General features: G+C 35.0%; 1 protein-coding gene across 1 annotated transcript in view; it reads right to left on the bottom strand.

Moving 5' to 3' along the window:
• Window positions 1-9,900: 9,900 nt before the first annotated feature.
• LOC118184487 (uncharacterized) overlaps window positions 9,901-15,312 on the bottom strand; it is a 49,149-nt gene continuing 43,737 nt past the window's right edge. Inside the window, exon 6 of the mRNA XM_085827404.1 lies at window positions 9,901-10,250. Coding sequence (XP_085683530.1) covers window positions 9,985-10,250 — 266 coding nt within the window. The 3' untranslated portion in view covers window positions 9,901-9,984. The remainder of the gene's footprint in view (window positions 10,251-15,312) is intronic.

Genomic DNA, 15,312 nt, shown 5'->3' with positions numbered 1-15,312 from the left:
TTTAAGCAGGCAAGGTGAAAAATTAGCAACGTTCTTTGCCGGGAATCGAACCACGGACCTCTGGAATACGTGCCCAGCGTGCAGACCACCACACTACGAAGGCATGCCAAGAAGGTGAGAGAAATACCTTATAGTGTTGGAGTTAAACGTTATTTCAAAAATAAACTCAAATGTTTTAATTTATTTCCCTAAATGTCATTTTGACATATTTAAGTTATTTATTTAGGTCTCGAAAGAGGCGACAAATTCAAGGACTGCCCCAGGCAGCAAACTATGGAACTGCACCGGGCGGCAAAAGCTCTGGCTACGCCACTATCAAAACACTATTACACCTAATTAGAATACTATTTAATATTCTCGGATCTAAATATGTTCTATCTATTAGAATCAAAAGTTAATTTAAATAACATTTTTCTTGTTCAGTTAATTAATGTGTAGGGTTTATATTTATTTTAACTAGCATTTATTTTAAGTTTAAACTATCTTTCCTGTCAAGCCTTACTTTCCCCTGGAACTGCCAATGCCAGAATATGTAAATTTGAGTAGAACGCGCAAGGATTCAAATTATCAGCGGAAGTATTCTGATTTAAATAGAAGGAAACGAGTTCGGTGTGTGATATTCTTACTTCACGAGCGCGGAGGTAGTTTGCGAGAAATTGAAGAACCCCGCGTTTCGGCCTATGTGCTTGGCGGGAAGTAGTGTTAATCGTTCAAGTGAGCTTCAAGTCTGCTGAATTAGCAGCGGTATTGTGAAACGCGGTGAGTTAGTTATTTTAGAGAGCCTCGTAGTTAGAGTCTTGTCTTTAGTTTCTTTTCAGGTTATTATTTTTATTTGACTGCCGAGTTGGCACAGTCTGTGAGCGTCAAGAGCACGCAATTGTAATTTGTTACGTTGAATAAAAAGGGACTTAAACCCTTTACAAGACTCTGTGTTTTATCCAGTTTCACAGTCACCCCTTGGTTGCGTGCAAGTTGGAGGCGCGCAACGTTACATATGAGCAGAAAAATTGCATTTTTTTTTTTTTTTTTTTTTTTTTTTTTTTTTTTTTTTTGTACTAGCTTACTTTTTATTTAATATGGCAAAAGATAATATCGAATGCCATTTTTTCACGTCAAAAACGTAATTTTTGTTACACGTCCTACTGATTCAACCATTTTATATTCTGTTTATCGCAGTGTCAAGAAAAGATTTAAGATAGGAATGAATAACAATGGCTTCACTGAAATTTTATTCTACTTGAAAAGTCAACTATATTCTAAATCATGTACTATAGAAAACAGATACAAACATTAAACAATTAACTTTTTATAAAGAACTTTGAAAATACAACAGAACTTACCAGCAGATTAGAAATTGTTTTAATAGATCTATGTTTTTTACATCTTTTTCTTACAACAAAATTGCACAAGTTTATAAGCATAAAAATTGCGTTTTGAAGTATGAAAGCAAAAGAGATTGAGCAAAAATACAACATAACATAGCAAAAATAAATCTTTTTCGTTAGGATATTTCACCAGATTGTGCGAAAGACAATAAATGATTTTCAACATTCAGATCTTTTAGATCTCCACACTCAGCTCCACTGGCTACAATTTACAATTTTTTAATAAATATAAATAAAAATTTAAATAATGATAAATAAATTTTTACTGATATATGGATATAAATTTCTTTTTCATAAATATCATAAGGTCATATGCATATTGCTAATACCCCTTTTTTAAAACATTTAGTAGATGTACATCATAAGAAAACTAAGATAAAATGCATTATCACAATATTTTATCTAAATCATACTACTTTTGACACGAATTTGATTAAAAAGTAGTTATTTCCAGATTTCTTTCTCTTATCATTTCAGACTCATAAAAAAGCAATTAGTAAAAACCTAACTATGGCTAAGAAATGCAATACATTAAGTATTTTTATTTAAAAAATGTATGCATTTTCTTAGCTTTTTTGCAAATGAAATAAGATATCACAATCATGCCCGCATCTGCTGATTCGATACTCTTATCCGCCGATACAGTGGTCATAGATAAGCATCACAGAACTAATTTCCAATGATTATTTTTGGAAATTATATAAGATTTTACGAAAATAAGGTTTTTCCGCAAACTGTTAGATTTACTTTTATACTTAAATATTTACACTCAAACAATTTTTATGCTATTTTTCGTTAGAACTTCCTCAAAAATATATTGCAGTGTAATCTTACTCCAAAATTCAGGCTAGAAGATTGAACTAATCTAAGTTTTGTTGACTCCTTTGAATAGGAAAATCTCGTTTCTCAGAAATTCCACAAAATCGTCTTCTGATGTATGCCAATGCCGACAAACGATTCTTTTTTTCAAAAATATACTACATAGTAAATCAGTCTTTTTTAAAACGAGCTATTTAAAGAGGAGCATCTATACATGTACAATATGATCTGTAATATCACCATCCAATTAAATAACACTTTTTAATTAAAAATAATATTACTGAATTCGTTTTCATACTCTGATTGGTTTATAAATGCGAATTTCAATTACAGACTATAAAATACATATTATATATTAATAGGCATTACCTTGTAAGAAACAAGTCTTAGTTTGTAGGTTTACATGAAGACTTGAAAACTGAAACAATAAAAAAGCTTCTTAAAGGAATTAATAAAAGTTTCTATGAAAAGGCAATAAATTGTGATCATCTCAGTGTTTTTAATCTTTTCGGTTATTCAACAGTATTGCATGAAAACAATGACCTTCGAAGCATTAGCAGCCCACCTTATCACGACTCCAATTTTTCGACATAGAATTTTGCATTCCTCCACCTTGAAATAGCGCATATTTAATCACATTGGTTGTGATTTTTACCTTATTTCTTATATCTTCTTGTATTTTAAGTATTTTATATGCTTAAAATTGTTGTGCATCATTGTACCTTAATATTATATGTGCAGTTAATGCAAATACTGTTCCTGACGTTGCATACAGTTTTCAAATACTATCATGCTTATTTCATATTAACTTCAGAAAGTGTTCCAGCTCCAGTTTGTTCCAATCGAGTCCTTGTTTTGCTTTGGTTTTTCTTAAAACCTGAGATTCATATGACTCACCTTTCATTCCGAACCTGGGCTCAAGACTGCAACATATGAAGCCTTCATGTGGCACTATGCTCTGGTTTAATTACGATTTCAGTCACAAATTGAGAAATACCGGAGCCCAAATACTCGTATGTTAGGTCTCCTACTGAATTTTTATCCTTGGATACAGTACATTTTGCATTTATTTATTAAAGAAGGTAAAAAAGTACAGTACACAGCATATTTTAATTAGTTGTAACATCATTAAATGGAGTATTACGGTATGTTACAGTATGTTTTAATAATCTTACCCCCATTAAAATATACTGTACACTCAGGCCCGGATCGAATAGGTGCGGGGCCCTATCGGATTTTTCTTTTTTTTTTTTTTTTAGCGGGGACTTCTCCATATATTAAATATTTAAATAAAATTCAGATTCGGTATATATATATATATATAAATATATCAAATGTAATGGATCATCAGACAGGTAAACTTCTACATACGAGGGCCATCCAGGAAGTAGATTACGTTTCCGTCTGTGTCCGCTAGGGGCGGGGCTAGCGCGGCCATCTTGGGGTCAGAGCGTTGCGCAGCTCAGTCTGCATCTAGCCGTGCTAGTGAGAGGTTCGTGCTGTGCTCCGTTCAGATACTGTGACGGTTTGAAATGTCTGCGTTAATTGAAAATCCCGCGAGCTGCGAGGTGCGCTCAGTAATAAGGTTTCTGACTGCAAAAAACTGTAAACCGATAGAAATCTATCGGCAGCTTCGTGAAGTGTATGGGGACAACATTATCACTGAAGGTGGAGTGCGTCAGTGGGTCATAAGATTTCAAAATGGCCGAACCAATGTTCACGACGAAGATCGAAGTGGGAGACCCAGCATAGTGACCGCCGAACTTCTCGAAAAAGTCGATGCTAAAGTCCGTGAAAATCGAAATTTCACAATAACGGAACTTTCTTTGAGTTTTCCACAAATTTCGCGAAGTTTTTTGCACGAAATCATCAGCGAAAAGCTTGGTTACCACAAGTTTTGTGCAAGATGGAAGGCAAGAAGAGGTAACGAAGTGGTTGAAGGCGCAGGCGGCCGAATTTTTCGACGAAGGAATTTCCAAGCTCGTACATCGCTACGATAAATGCCTTAATTTGTATGGTGACTATGTAGAAAAGTAGTATTTGAGTGTGGCTTTCATCTGTATATAATAAAATTTGTTTCCTATACTTTGTTTATTTTTTTATTCCAAAACGTAATCTACTTTCTGGATAGCCCTCGTAAATTAAAAAATAAAAATGTTCAAAATACAAAAACATTTATTGAATATAAATTTACATCACAGAATATGAATACATGAATTTACATATTTCTAAGTCTTTGTTCTGTAAATTCTTATAAAATTGTTTGAAAATCTAATTTCCTTGCTTCTTCACTTTTCTATGTTATAAAGTAATAATAAACTTATAATAATAAACACATTAATTATAAACATAACACATAATAATATAACACATAACTGTAATTATAAAGTTATAATAATAAACACATTAATAAATCTCATCCAGCAATGCGAACTTAAAATAAATATATTTTTAATTATTTGAAAAATTCATAATTTATCCATTATCGTCAAAAGCAATTTGCTTTAAATTACGAATTTTTTTTTCCTTCATTTTGATGGTAACCCTGGGCCCTTTCAAATGCGGGGCCCCGTTGGGCCCATTCGCTCCAATCGTCCTTTATCCGACACTATGTACACTATAATATTTACATTAGGTCTTGCAGTGCAATATTTATCAATTAATAGTGACTGTAGTTAAGTATTTTACATACATAACCTGCTTTGTATAGCACTTGCTGTATCGGTTCCATGCACGCGTATAAGTCTTGGAACGTATTATCCACAGATACATTTTTATAATACTTACGTTACCGGCAATGTATGTATCGCCTGCATTCTACAGAATACGTTAGCCTTTAATGGAATGCCTGGTGTTTTCGGGCAAAGTACGTATTTTCCCTGGGCATTGTATATAATACCTAGGCATTCTATAGAATGACAAACGCTATTTCGGCAAAGTATGGAAAACGGCATGGTAAGGCTGTTATTTCAAGGCGTGTATTTCTAAAAAATATAATTGTTATTTTGAAAAAGTAATGAAAGGGTGCCATTAAAACTTTTTTTTTTTCCAAATACATAAAGAAAAATGAAATTTTTACAAAGCAAAATTTACGTCTTTCTTATTAAAAAGAATAACGTATGAAAATGTATGAAATTAATGCATTTTTTCTTTTAACTTCACAAAATTGGCAGCTGACCTGTTTGCACTTTCAGCCAAAGTTGGGAATGAATATAAGTGCATGGATTATGTGTGAATGTATTAAATGTATGGATATTCGAAACGAATCGGAGATGTATTCATACTTTGTCAGTTAGTGATTTGGCATTCTGTAGAATGCCTAAGAAATGTATAACATGTTTATCGCTTCATACACTACCGACAGTTTTCGGCATTCTACAAAATGCTTAGATATTCTGCAGAATGTGAGCTTTTATAACTTGCCGGTTACGCTTATAAAAAGATTACCAAATGAAGTATCTCAGCAAAAATCTCACTCATATCTTACTCAAAAATGCTATTCAGAAAAAAACTAAATACTATGGTTTAAAATTAAGATCCTTAAAGATACCTCTAATTTTTTATCACATCTCCTCCACATTCAAGATAAAATGTTATGTCAAGATAAAATGCCTCTTCCTTTTGTTAAAATAAGCATACTTGATGAAATTTTCAAATCTTTAAAATACTTAGTATGTACGAGAGTTATTTTTTTTTAACCTCCGATAGGCTATAAAGAAAAGACGGTTGAATATACAAAAAAGATTTTATTACCAAAAGTAATGTACAATACAGGCTATTTCTCTACATAATCACCTTGACGACTGAGCCATTTGTCATATCTGTGAACAAGCCTCCACGTCATTTTGGAAGCGCTTCCCGCCAAGCCACTGCTTCAGTTCAGGGAACAGATGAAAGTCACTCGGCGCTAGGTCGGGACTATATGGTGGATGTTCGAAAATGTCCCACTGAAATTGCTGAAGGAGCCGTTGGGTTACACGAGCGCTGTGAGGACGGGCATTGTCGCGGATCAGAACAATTCCAGAAGTCAGCATGCCTCTTCGTTTGTTTTGAACAGCTCTCCGTAAGCGTCGCAAAGTTTCACAATATGAATCTGCATTAATTGTTGTTCCAGGCTGCATAAACTCCACAAGCAACACACCTTTTTGTCCCCAAAAAACAGTTGCCATAACTTTACGGTTGTTAAAGGTTCGTTTGAATTTTGTGGGTCTCTTTGGAGAATTTGTGTGCATATAGTTGTGATTGTCGTTTCGTTTCGGGCGTGTCATATTGAACCCATGTCTCATCACTTGTCACAATGGATTTCAAAAACTCTTCTTCGTCAGCATTGCAACGGTCAAGAAACTCAAACGCTGCAACCATTCGGCGAGTTTTGTGGTCGTCAGTCAACGTCTGTGGAACGCAGCGAGCGCAAACTTTTCTGTAGCGCAACTGTTCAGTAACGATAGAGTGTAGGGAAGATCTTGAAACTTCCGTAAATTTCATCGATAATTCACTTATGGTGAACCTTCGATTTTGCTTAACCGCTTGGTCAACTCGTTGAACAATGTCGTCTGTAGCGACAGACTTGCGTCCTTGACCCCCTTCATCATGCACATCAGTTCGGTCATCTTTAACTTTCGACACCATTCACGAACAATGCCATCACTCATAAAGCTGTTTCCATACACTCGACTCATTCTTCGATGAATATCCGTTGCACTGTTCCCTTTTGCCTGCAAAAAACGAATAACAGCTCGCAATTCACGCTTGGCAGGAGAATCAATAGCGACGGCCATGTTTACGTGACTGCAACTCAACAGAAAATGGCGTGTTGAATCAGCGCCTCCTAGGAGCAGTGGTTGAATACGCCAGTGACAGAGCGTGTTGAGGGGAAGATGCGCAGTCGCCTACTACGCACACCAACCACCTGCCGCATACCTGGCCATCATACTGTGCAATCGGAAGTTGAAAAAAAAAAAAAAAACAACCTACGTACAATAGTTTAGTTCTTTCTATAAAATTCTTTGTAGTTCTTTTTTTAGTTCTTTGTAAAACTAACTCATTCAAAAGTGATAATTTTAGGAACATCTTCAAATACATAGTATTTATGATCAATAGAATTTTCGCCTAATTTAACAATCCTAAATCCAGATTCATCGAATCCAAGTTGGCATCCTATAGCTGATGTAACAACTACTTCCATATCCTTATAAAACCCTCCAGCATTTCGATGATAATGGCTACAAAATATTGCTTTGACATCTGTGGGAAAAAAAATGATGATGGTTGATTTCATAGAAATCCTTATTTCAGGTTTAAAAATATATTAAAATATATGGCAATAATTAAATAAAGGCATACGTACACACAACATATATAATTAACATAGAGTTAAAATATAGCTGTAATATTATTTTCTTCCCACCTACATCTAATTATACAATTTCTTTAAATTTTGTGAAAATGATTCCACCGCTGTGAGTGGAAGGTTTCATTAAATATCCCAAGTGATTCAAAAGTCATGCATATCAAATTTTCAAAAATTGTGGATATTCCGAAACGGATATTATTGGCATATTATTTGAAGTGATGACACCCCTGTATTATTATAATAATACTGTAAGGTTTATCCTAAGTCTTTAACAATTAATTTTGAATTAAAGTCACTTTCCTATACTTCTTATTTTCAGCTTACAATTTTCTGCCAGAGCTTGTTTTCAGAAACGCGGTTAAATGCAAATGAAGGAAGAGCAAAGATTTAAAGTTCTACTGACTTACTGACTACTGACTTAGAGTTACGGGGCCAACTCTTATAGAATTTTGATAGCTTCGGTTATATCTTTTTAGTTTAATTAAGTTTTATTTCTTTATATTCCTGAATTCAAGCCCAATTGGAGGCTTTGTTGTAAACTCCAAAAAGGAGTCAACTGTCAAATTTATTTTGAATAATAAAAGGTAATTAGCCCTTCGTACTTTTATACGTTTCTATCTTTCTGAACTAAGCGATTATTCGCTTATCAGTTCTTAAAATTCCACACTTTAAGCTGTGAATTCTAAGTTGTAACACTACAATATATTACTCGAAATTTTATTATAACCTGTTTTATATAGCATTTATATGCAGTTTATGCTGTAAGCTTTGAAAAACGTTCATTTGGTGCAAAATGGAGATGAGTTTTTCTTAAGCAGAACGAATTTTTTTTAATTGAGCATTATTTCGTAATGAATAAATTTGACTACGATACCATCGTTCTGAAAGAAAATATTTTAACAAAGAATAATTATCTATTAACAAATGATTCAATAGAAAACTTTATTTAGAAAGGAATGAAATACCCGAAAAATTAAATAATTGTCTTGACGCAAAACTGTAATTGGGCAAAATGGAGCGAGATGTCTCCTGTAATCAGAGAAATCACGTTTCTTTAAAATCTGCAATATTAAAAACTGAATTTCCCTTGCTGAAAGCAATTGAAAATGAAACCTATCATAGCGATCACCTCTAAAAGTAGATTGAATTCCTGAGAACATAAATAAAATGTTACTGAACATCAGTTACATCAGTCATATTCTCTTAGGCGGCCACTTTTAGAGAAAACAGAAATCTTTTGGAACTGCTGGATCTGTTGATGCTTTAGTTGTGATCTTACTTTCTTAAAATTAATTTTTAGCTTAAATGTTGCTGCGTTACAATTGCAACCATGCCTTCGAGGCACTTTGGTATCGCACCACTATTTAGTCCCCATAATACTCCTAACCACTATACCGTCTGCGCGACGAAAGCAAATATTTAAAAAAAAAAAAAAAAAAAAAACTTTAAAAAAAAACTTTAAAAAATTATCATTAAAAATACAGCCATGAAAAATTTTTCTAAAATGAAAATATTGAAAAACATTTACTCAGAAAAACAGTTTTATAACTGTACATGTCAGCAAACCTATTCGAAGCTCCGAAACTTTAAAGTTGCTTCAATTTAAAATTCAGTGCATTAAAATTATTACATATTGTTACAAATTGTGTATGTAAAGAAATTTAGTGAAATTGTAGGGTTAGAGAGACGATGCTCTGCCGGAAAAAAAGAATACAAGTCTATTTAACATTGAGTAAATGATTAAGACACAATAACACGCCGAACAAATACTAATTCAGAAGTCAAACAACAAAATTTGAAAATATAACGCTGATTTCTGTTGTTTGACTCCTGAATTAGTATTGAGTAAATAGTTATCTCACTAAACTGGCGAGATATCGTCAAGCCAGCAATGTGTTAGGCGACTAATTTTTGTTACCAAATTTGGCGAAAAATTACCAAAAGTCGCCAACTTTGGCGACATTTTGGTAATGTCCCTGTATAACTGTAATGAGGTTGTAATTAAATAACTGTAATTAATGCTATATGTAGCTGTAACTTTATCCAGCCTTCATATACCTTCCAGTAATTTCGAGAAATGAAAGGTACTATAAATCTCTCGGTGGTCAGAGATGCGCTTTGCATTGCATTTTACTGGTTGTGCTCCATGAAACTATGAAGAACTGTCCAAGTACTTGTGGAAAGTTCCAGAACTGTGAATTGTTGCTTTTGGTAAAATATATTTTATCAAGCTAAATCAGTTCTACGTGCACGCAATTCTGTTACGAACTCGTACGCACGCAGGCAGTATAAATACTAGAATTCAAAGATCAACTTTGTGAAGCTTATGAAGGAAGAAAAATTCAGAGTTTATTGAAATTACAACCTTATCTAAAAAAACCTCATTTTTAATTAAATTGAAGATAGTAACGATTATTCATAAATTATTCAAATTCCTGTTACAGTATGTTTTCTCATACTTACCAAGTAAGGACATTCAAAAAACTGTGAATTAAGTACTATGAACATCACACCATCACAGTAAAAAGTAAAATAATCGTCACCAAATCTGTCACGATAATTTTGTACAGTTGCTGACGTTGGTACGTTATCTATGTCATGATTTCCGCACACACATACCAAAGGAATATCAGGATGCAGTTTCTTAAAAATATGAATGAAATCTTTGTCTTGTGCATTACAATATTCAGTCCCTAAAACGAAAAAGAGAAAGAATTTTTTTTATTGGGTTATATTTATTTTTCCTTTTTACGCAAAAGAATATTAAAAGACAACTGGTTCTTGAAAGCTGTTTTAAAATAAACATGCATAAACCATTTATTTAATACACTCCCTAACAAAAGCGGATGTCAGCACTCTTGAATGAATTGACCTGCTTACAAAAGGATGCATAAGCTGCCCTATAAAGCACAATTGTCGTTAGTACGAACAATATGCAAGGATGATGCACATTCGGATGCATAGATAATATACATACCAGGGCTTTGGGTGCTACGATGTTAGCAAAAACAATTTCTAGACAAGGTTTCTCAAACTGAGTTCCGCAAACAATCACTAAGTGTTCTGCGGAAAAATTATGAAACTGAGAGAACAATGAAATATTGTCCGCTTTTATGTAATTAACACAGTTTGAAACAACTCTTAAAAGGAATTTAAAGAGAAACAATAAATTAAAATTGTTTAAATCACACAATTAATACATTTAGTACTGTATCATGATAACAGTGTAAGGATCCTAAGTTTTGCTAACGTTTATTTTATTTTAAATCTTTACTATCACTTCTTATTTTCTACTGCCGGCCAGAATTAAAAGCTTTTAACTTATTTATGCAAATTTGTCTTGCTAACGCCAAGTACTTAAGTTGTGGCTTTTTGCCAAGCAAGAGAGAGGAAAGAGTTATTGGAAGCAGGCCGCTTGCCATAGTAGTTTTACTCGGTTGCTGGTTGCCTTCAAGGCCAGAGGTTTAATCCTCTTGATAATTTTAAACGTATCGTAGTTTTAGCAGCTCTCTGTACTACATACGACTTTTTGTTAATTAACGGTCAATCTTGGAGTTAGGCACTTGTTTATTAATCCAAAGTTAGTTTAGTTAGAGTTTTAGTTAGTATTTTTATATTCTTACGTTCAGACCACAAGTGGTTGGTCTCTGTATTCCGAAGTCCGGAAATCGTTGTAAAGAGAGAAAAATAAAGGGTTTCGTATACCCTTCCTGTGCGTATTGTCTACTTCACAAATTATTGAACATAGCTTTAGTAAGCTCCCTGTTCCGAGTCAGGTCATTTAATGTTCCCAAAGCAAGTAAGGAGGAATACTGAACCTGATAGTGGCGCCCGACGAAGGAGAATAACCATGGCCGAGTTTCAAGAAGAACCTGTGCTGCCTGCAGAAGCGGCTCAGAATCCAGAAATGCCAGCTGCCGCCCTGGAAGGATTTGGTTACATCGTCCAGACCATGCGCGCATCGATGAAACCAGAAGCAACATTTAATGGAAACTCACCGGTAACCAGTTTTTTGGAAAAATTGGATGACCACTTCATGCTGTATCCAGTACATGAGTTCCAGAAAGTCACCTTAGCTACCAGCGCTTTGAGGGGCCAAGCGCTTAATTGGTTCAAATGTATAGGCAGAAGCCTCTTGGGTCAAGCGGGAAGTCCCACCTATACTTATGAAAATTTTAAGACTGCCTTAGTAAAAGCCTTCCCTGTCGTAAGAGATCGTGCAAGATTAGAAACGGAACTCTTCAGCATATATCAGCAATGAATCGAAAATCTTTCCACCTTTATTTTAATAATATTCACGTCTTTAAACTCTTGTATGGAAACCGTCCGGATCCTGAGATAATCCAAGTGATTTTGCCGAGGTTACTTCCCCAAGTACAAGACTTTATTGAATTAAGGAACCTGACTACACTGGAAAAGTTATTTGAGCTAGCAATCCAGTTTGAATGTAGAAGAACGGCGGACATTGAAAGAAGACGCCAGTATGAGCAACGAAACCAATTTGGTGCGCCAAGACCACAGCAAAGTCAAGCACACGGCTACGGAAGCAAAGCGAATCAGTGGGCAAGGAAACCCGAGTATCCAAAAACAGCCGGCGAACGTCGACAGTTCAATAGTAAGCCAGAAAAAAAGTCTGAAGACCAGCGGAAAAACAAGGAAGGCATGGAAAGGAAGAAAAAAAATTTAAACTAAAACGGATTTCTGCTGACAGGAGGGTGTGGAAATCCGAAGGCCAAGAAAACCCCTCTTCCTTCAAGTTAAATACAGTTATGGTGAAAAATTTTACTCTTCCAAAGATTGAAGTTCTGGTCAATAACATCCCAGCCACCGCACTCCTGGATACAGGCGCGCAGTGTTCCTGTGTGGCAGAAGATTTTTTTAGGAAGTATTACCGTAGATACCGTATATATAATTCGGATAATACGACAGTATTAGCTGCGCAGGGAGAAAGATGCAAGTGCATAGGTAAAATACCATTATACGTTTGTATCACGGACGAGCAAGTAAAAATCATGTTTTTTTATCGTAAAAAATTTACAAACACATGTCATTTTAGGGATAGATTTTCTTTCAGAGGCGGAAGCAACGCTGGATTTTAACGAAGCGTCCCTTAAGCTGACGATGAAACTAGTTCGAGAAGAAAAAACAGAACCACCGTCGTTAAACCTCGACCACCTGCCTAAGGAAGAGCAACAAAAAAATCGACAAGTGGTAAGTGAATTTGCTTCGTTATTTAGTGATATTCCCGGATTTACTCAAGTTACTAACCATAGTATTGACACCAGAGATTCACTGCCAGTTCGCCACAAACCATACCGGTATGATAAGAATAAAGGAAAAATTATAGAGTGGCACATTAGAGATAAGTTACGTAAAAAGATCATAACGCCCATCTCAAGTAGTTACGCTAGCCCGGTGGTTTTATGTAAGAAAAACAATGACTATCCAGTAACACATCCAAAAAGTGGCGTTTTGCGATTGACTATCGTAAATTAAACTCCATGACTAAATATCCGGTATATCCGTTACCTATTATTGAAGAAATTCTAAGGAACATAACGTCTACCAAATACATGACGACTTTTGACTTAACGACTGGATATTTTCAAATAGGGGTTAGACCGGAAGACGTGCCTAAGACTGCTTTTATAACCAAGTCTGGCACTTATACATTCCTGCGCATGCCGTTTGGCCTTTCAGGGGCACCGGCAACATTTCAGCGATGTACGGACATTGTGCTAAGGCCTGTTCTTGGAAAGTCCACATTTATCTATTTAGATGATATCATTATTACTAGTGATAATCTGGACCAACATGTACATGATTTAAGACAGGTGTTTTCATTATTAAATGAGGCCGGTCTAAAAGTTAATGTCGAAAAGTGCAAATTTGCAGCCCCTGAATTAAAATACTTAGGTTACAAAATATCTCAGAAAGGAATCGAGACAGACGAATTAAAAATAATCGCTCTGCAAAAATATCCGCCGCCAAATACGGCGAAGAAGCTCTCTTCTTTTCTAGGACTTTGTTCATATTATAGGTCCTTTATAAAAGATTTAGCAGCTATTGATGAACCATTGTTAAAACTAATAAGGAAAAAGGCAAGATTCTCGTGGACGGCCGAAGCCAATAGTGCTTTCGAAAAATTAAAGCAAGCATTAACGCAAGCCCCTGTTTTGAAATTTCCTGAGAACGATGAGAATTTAGAAATTTCAGCGGATGCTTCGGATTATGCGGTGGGAGCGGTACTTTCGCAAAATCAGCAGCCCGTGACATTTTTTAGTAGAACTTTATATCAAACACAAAGAAATTATTCCGCGACTGAGAGAGAGGCACTTGCAGTTCTGTTAGCAGTGCAAAAGTTCCGAGTTTATTTTGGAAGGGCGCCAATAACAGTGTATTCTGATCATGCGGCGGTAACTAGATTTTACTCAGGGAAAAATTTATCCCCAAGATTAATAAGACGGGCACTCAAGTTACAAGAGTATAATCTGGTAATCAAGCACACCCCCGGAAAGGAAAATATCGTAGCAGATGCCCTATCCAGAATAAAAATAGATGAAGAAGGTAATACTGTAAAGGTGGCAATGCTCACAGCATGTACGATACATTCCCGAGAAACTGTATTAACCGAACTGGGTAAGGATCCTGAATTTAAAAACATTTATGAGTATTTAAAGGATCCTGAAAATTTTAGCCATCAAGATATTGTGGCGATAAGAAATAGGGCGGCCCATTACGAACTAAAAGATGGTCTATTATTTTATACAAAAACTACGAATTCCAACAACGAATTTAGACCTGTTATTCCAGCTAGTCTTAGATTAAATATACTTCAGGAGTTACACGACTCCCCATTAGCTTCTCATGCTGGTATTCGAAAAACCATTCAACGCGTACGCGAAGCAGTTTATTTTCCTGAGCTGCAAAAGTTAACAAGGCGTATGTCCAGTCCTGCCCAACATGTCAAGCAGTTAATTATATTAATTTCCGCCCGGCCGGGTTTCTAAATAGCATTAAATCCGAATTTCCAAATGAAATAATTGGCATCGATTTATTGGGCCCTTTCCCAAAAAGTCAGTTAAATAAAAGTCGGTATCTCCTTGTTATGGTTGATCATTTTAGTAAGTGGACCGAAATTGTTCCCTTAAAACGAGCCTCCGCGAAATTAGTTACTGATTCTATTTTAAATAAATATATTTTAAAATACGGGGCGCCCCTAAAAGTTATATCGGATAATAGTCTCAATTTGTAAGTAATATATTTGAAGACATGTGCCAAAAACTGGGCATACGTCATTTAAAAATGGTCCCGTATCGGCCGCAATCAAATATAGCGGAACGGGTCAATAGAAATATAGAGAAAATTATCCGTAGTTATGTTAAAAATTTTCATAAAAGCTGGGATAACTATGTCAATGAATTAGCTTTCGCCCTTAGGACCGCAAAACATGATACGACAGGCAAAACACCTGCTGAGTTATTTTTAGGCAGAAAGATTATAACGTCGTTAGATAAATTATTTTATGTTCAACAAAGAGCCCCAGAATTTAAAATAGGCGATATAGAAAAATTAATTAAAGAAGCAAAAAAGAACACTGAAGTAGCACAGAGAAAACAGAAGCTTTATTACGATATGAAACGACGGGGAGAAACTTATAAAGTAGGGGATGAAGTGTTAAAAATTAAGCATTCACTTTCTTCAGCACCAGAAGATAAAACTGCCAAATTTTATCCACGATTTGAAGGACCATAT

The sequence above is a fragment of the Stegodyphus dumicola genome, chromosome 12 (assembly GCF_044657685.1).
Source record: "Stegodyphus dumicola isolate Sdum_Otavi_A_Nest chromosome 12, ASM4465768v1".
Lineage (NCBI taxonomy): Eukaryota > Metazoa > Arthropoda > Arachnida > Araneae > Eresidae > Stegodyphus > Stegodyphus dumicola.
This window is presented reverse-complemented; position numbering and strand designations above follow the sequence as displayed.